The 5746-nt window shown below is 30.9% G+C and overlaps 1 protein-coding gene across 1 annotated transcript in view; it reads left to right on the forward strand.

Annotated features, from left to right (window-relative positions):
- The window catches only part of atg9b (autophagy related 9B), a 38440-nt gene that overhangs the window by 7222 nt on the left and 25472 nt on the right, over positions 1-5746 (forward strand). The window contains exons 7-10 of the mRNA XM_073830602.1: positions 347-500; positions 2404-2583; positions 2703-2948; positions 4961-5199. Of these exons, the coding sequence (XP_073686703.1) occupies positions 347-500; positions 2404-2583; positions 2703-2948; positions 4961-5199 (819 nt within the window). The remainder of the gene's footprint in view (positions 1-346; positions 501-2403; positions 2584-2702; positions 2949-4960; positions 5200-5746) is intronic.

Genomic DNA, 5746 nt, shown 5'->3' on the forward strand with positions numbered 1-5746 from the left:
CCTAATTGTTGCAACCTTTATAGAATTTGTTTCAAATCAGTCACTTATGAGGTTCCATTTTAGTAAAGATGCTGTAGACAACAAGACAGAGCTAATATTGAAAATTATTTGTGCTGTAAACTCAAGTGACATAAAACATATTGGTCCAACTACGTGAGGTAAAAGACAATTACCCTCCGCAGCTCTTCCCAGCTGGCATGAGGTCAAAGAATAAGTGCCGTTTCATGTCTTAAGTTGACCTTGTTACACCCAGGCATTATCATTCTGAGCTGTACAGTAAACGGCACACTCTCAGCACCTGTTAGTCTGACCTGGGCTTCAGTACTGCTGTCTGACTCTCTTACAGGTCGTTTATTCCAGATGAACATATGGTGTGGTGTCCCGAACAGCTGCTTCAGTGTGTCCTGGCCCACATTCACTACATGCCCGACCACTGGAAGGGCAACGCCAACAAGAGCGAGACCCGTGATGAGATGGCACAGCTTTTCCAGTATAAAGCGGTGAGAACTGCATGACATCGATGTTATTTGTTATTTTGTTAATGCATTCATACAGTAGCCTTTGAAGATTTGGGGTCAGTACAGTTTTTGTTTTTTTGTATATTGTATATTTTTATTCAGTTGATAATCAGAAATGTTTCTTGAGCAGCAAATCAGCATATTAGAATGATTTCTGAAGGATCATGTGACACTGAAGACTGGAGTAATGACGCTGAAAATTCAACTTTAATCTCAGGAATAAATTACATTTTTAAACATTCAAATGGAAAATGTTTTTCATTGAAATACTGTTTTTACCTGTTTTTGTAGGTGAGAATATTTTTTATAAAAAAATGCTCTTTCCTATCAAAGTACATATTTTTAAGAATATTTTTTATTTGCATTTTTTCTTACTGTTGTCACTTTCATGTAGTTGTTTTTGAACTATATTTATTATGACAAATTTAGAAAACATTCTTTTAATATTGGATACTTGTTCTATGAAAAAAATTGCTTTGTATCAAGTTTATTTAAACAAATAACATTTTTAAAATATTTTTTTCATATAATATTCATATAATTTATTTAGGCTTTACAACAATCACTATCTAATTATTTAATTAAATTTCTTTATTAAGTTTTTCTTTTTGCACACAGTATGTGACAATATTTTAACATTTGAAACCCCTTATTTTTTCAATAACTAATGTAAAATAATAACAATGGTCTAGATTGGACTTTTTAGTTTGTATTTTGCTATTATAATTAACACGATTAATGAGATTCATTTGTCATGCCTACATATAAATACTAAATATTTATTATTAAATAAGTAAATAAATACAATATTTTTATTAGTTTATAATCTTTCTGTTACTAGTCATCAAATGGCATACGTAATAATCAAGTTTATGTATATATTTATATCCTTTTTAAAAAATACATATAAAAATTATATATATATATATATATATATATATATATATATATATATATTTATGATTATTATATATTTATTCATTTTTAAATGATTATTATATATGATTGTTTTATAGTTGTTTATTCATTTTTAAGTAAATAAGTACAAATTTATGTATTGCATTACTACAATCACTAGCTGATCATTTAATTACATTTTTTTAATGTAATTTTTCTTTTCAAATTTTAATTTAAATATTTATTATTTGATAATTAAATAAATACAATATTTATAAGAGTTAATAATCCCTCAGTTAACAGTCATAAAATGCCATGCATAATAATCATAAAAGTTATATATAAATGTATATTATTTAAAAAAATTATATTATATATTTTTAAATAAATAAATAAATACAAATATATATATTGCATTACTACAATCACTAACTAATCATTTAATTTACATTTTCTAATTAAAATTTTCTTTTTTAATTTTTCTTTTTTAAATATTTATTATTTGATAAGTAAACACATGCAATATTAGGTAATCTCTCAGTTAATTGTTAATTAATAAAACCCCTAAATTACGAAAGAAAAAATCAAATTTTACTAAAGTAGAATCATTTATTTAAATAGTTTAATTTTTCAAATAACTAATGTACAATAAACAGTAGTCTAGATTGGACTTTTTAGTCTGTATCATACTGTTATAATTCAGAAAGACACAAAGTCTGATAAGTGAATGAAAGAAAATGAGTCAGTAGGTTGTTTACCACAGTATGTCCTAGTGTAGAGTTTTCTATGTTATTTGAAGTATGAAATTACACCTTACCAGTTACCACTCTGCACCTGCTGTCTAGTAGTTGATCTGATTTTTGCACACCTGTTGTGTAAGTTTTAATCTTTACTGCATCTGTTCTCCAGCACTATTTCACAGCTGCTCTGCTGTTTTTATGAGTTCTACTCACTGAGTTCCTCTCATTTTTGTGCACCTGTCCTGCAGGTCTTTATATTGGAGGAGCTTTTGAGTCCCATAATTACCCCCTTCATCCTCATCTTCTCCCTGCGGAGCAAGTCTTTAGAAATCATCGACTTCTTCCGCAACTTCACAGTGGATGTGGCAGGGGTGGGAGACATTTGCTCATTCGCCCAGATGGACATCAGGCGCCATGGAAATCCACAGGTATCAAAATAGCCCATGCATGCACGTTAGTAATGCTTCAGTTTGCAGTAATCTGGTGAGAGCGGGTTTATGCTACAACCCCAAAACATAGTGTCTGTTTTTTCCCCTCTCTTGCTCAGTGGATGTCCGAAGGTCAGACGGAGGCCTCTGTTTACCAGCAGGCTGAGAACGGCAAGACGGAGCTGTCTCTGATGCATTTTACTATCAAGAATCCGCACTGGCAGCCACCGCAGGAGAGCTCTGTGTTCATCAGCCACCTGAAGGAGAAGGTGCATCAGGATGCTCAGACAGGACCATCTCCTCAGCTGCTGCTGTCTGAGGCTCCTCTCTGTACCTCGCTGCTGTCCAATGAGTCCGCCACGGGTGTAAGTCACGCTTTATCACGTTTACCATTGTCTACACTCTGTCTGTTCCAATCAATTAGCTTTTTTAAACGGCATTCACAATACATTTAACTGCTGTAAAGTTACTTACAAAGGCACTAATGTTACACATGTACACACACACACACACATATTTTTGAACTTTTATTTAGTACATTAAGATCTTTATGATCTTTCAACCAATCATCAACCTGAAAACAAAAAATATATATATGAAATGATTTATAAATACTTCAATAATCTTTTTTTTTTTTTGTTACCACTGCAGTATTTTATTTTATGTTATTTTTTGTTTTATTCCATCTTAATTCACACAGTGATAAAATTAGGTGGGAAAAGTGCTTAAAAGTCTCCCCAAATAAGAGAAAAATCCTGTTGGTTTTAAAATGGTTTTAATCAATAAAAAAATAATGGTCTTTACTCTAAAATTTAAACCCTAAAATCCTTTCTTCTAAAATATATATTTTTAATGTAAATCATCACCAATCATTATCAAGCTAAAAGCAACAAATATTACCCTGATTTAAAAATACTTAAATAATATTTTTGTATACCATTGCAGTTATGGTGATTCTGTTCTGTTCTGTTCTGTTCTGTTCTGTTCTGTTCTATTCTATTCTGCTTAAATGTCCCAAAAAAAGTCTTGTTGCTTTTAAAATGGTTTTAGTCTGTTTTTTAAAAACCGAAATTAATTTTTTCAGTCTTAAAATTTAAAACCTAAAATTCTTTCATCTAAATAAAAAAAAATGTAAATCATTATCAATCATTATCAAGCTAAAAGCAACAAATATTACCCTGATTTATAAACATTTCAGTAGTCTTTTTTTTAACCATTGCAGTAATGGGTATTTTATTTTATTTAATTTTATACATACAATGATAAAATTAGGTGGTAAAGGTGCTTAAATGTAAAAAAAAAAATTAAAAAAGAAGCAAAAAATCTTGATGATTTTAAAATGTTTTTTAAATAAATTTAACAAAATTCATTTTCTTTACTCTTAAAATTTAAAACCTAAAATTTCTTTAATCTTAAATATTTTTTTTAATGAAAATCATCATTAATTATTGTTAAGCGAAAAGCAAAATTTATTTTATTTTACTTTAGTTTGTACAGTGATAAAATTATGTGTGAAAAATGCTTAAATTTTAAAAATATTTTTAAATAATATTATATATAAAATATAAAAAAATAAAAAATAGTTTTGTAAATGTGCAGTGATTAATTAAGCAATATCATACCAGGCACAATTACTAAAATATTTATCAAGATAAATACAGAAATATACTACTTTAAAAGTTTTTAAGGATTCTTTGATGGATAGAAAGTTCAAAAGAACAGCATTAGAATGATAAATCTTTTGTAACATTATCAACGTTATCTTGTTAAGATCAATAAAATAAAGTATTAATTTCTTTCTGAATAAAGGAAAGAAGGACAACAGTAGTGTAAATGAATAATAACTATTATGATTATAATAGTACGATGCTGATTATTATTATTATTATCTGATAGAAAGAATCAAGAGTGTTTGAGTAAAGCTTTTTCTGATTTTGTCTTGCAAACTTCATCTTAATTGAAACATTTCCCCCCTAAGAAAGTTGTAAAAAGTTGAACTCAAAATGATAATTTTCAAAGTTAATAGTTGCAGTAGTTCAATGGTTAAACCCATAGAGTAGAACTTTTATTTATTGAGCACGACACACTTAGAAACACTCCATTGTGTAGGGAAAATGAAAGAAAAAAAAAATTTCCGGTGGCATTCAGGATATTAAAAAACCTGCCAGAAGACAAGAAATATTGACATTTCATTTTATGCCTCTGCATTGTTTCAGCGCTTGCTGCCAGATTGCTTATTTCACAGATCATAATCCTGAGCGCAGAGACTTCAGCCATCTGTGTCTGCGGGGTTACATCTGCCTCATCACATTGCCAGCTCATTTTTCACTTCTCTTAATGAGATGCATATGTTTTTGCATTATTTTTTGCACCTCAGCCTGATAACCTGTTAGCCAGTGTGTTGGCTCACCCCGTACTGACCGCCTCCGGACTGCCTGGGAGGAACCGTCGCTTCGTCCCGCCGAGCAGCGCGGCTTCGGCTGCCGCAAGTGTCCTGGCGTCCCTTTCGTTGTCTCAGCAGCCCCACGCCGGACGTTCTCGCTCACACACTCTCCTGCCATCCCGACAGCAGCACGACGGCTCCATGTACTGCAGCGACCACACTGCAGGCGACAGGTAATTGTTGAGATAACCAGGACTCTACACTTTTCTTTTTAGGAGCACTTTTGCTCTTAACTAGAAAAAAGCACATTCTAATCAAAAATCCAAAAAATCTGATAAAAAATGTGCCTTCCCATTACAAGATTTACAGAGGAATTTAGTTTTTACCTTTCTAATGGCATTTTTTATTAAAAGTATGTCATCTTTTTATGTCAGTTTTAAGAAATATAACAAGTAGAATATGCAAAAAAGCCTACAATGACAATACCGATTAATGATGTGATGCGATCAAATAGAGTCGCGCACTAATGCAGGCAAGCATGTCAGCAGTGTGGAAGCATTTTAAACTGTCGAGAAATCATTACAAGCACAGACGGCAAGAGACACTGTAATGAGAATCATTCATAAATCTGCTGCTGTCAGCAAAAAGTAGTACTGAGGTCTATAAGTCAACATTCATAAATGTTAGTATTGTAATTTTTAATGAAATAAAAAAGCCAAAAATAATGATAACAATTATTACAACATCTCTATTAATACATTCATTACAACATTCTCCTTT

Source organism: Garra rufa, chromosome 24 (assembly GCF_049309525.1).
Source record: "Garra rufa chromosome 24, GarRuf1.0, whole genome shotgun sequence".
Classification (NCBI taxonomy): domain Eukaryota; kingdom Metazoa; phylum Chordata; class Actinopteri; order Cypriniformes; family Cyprinidae; genus Garra; species Garra rufa.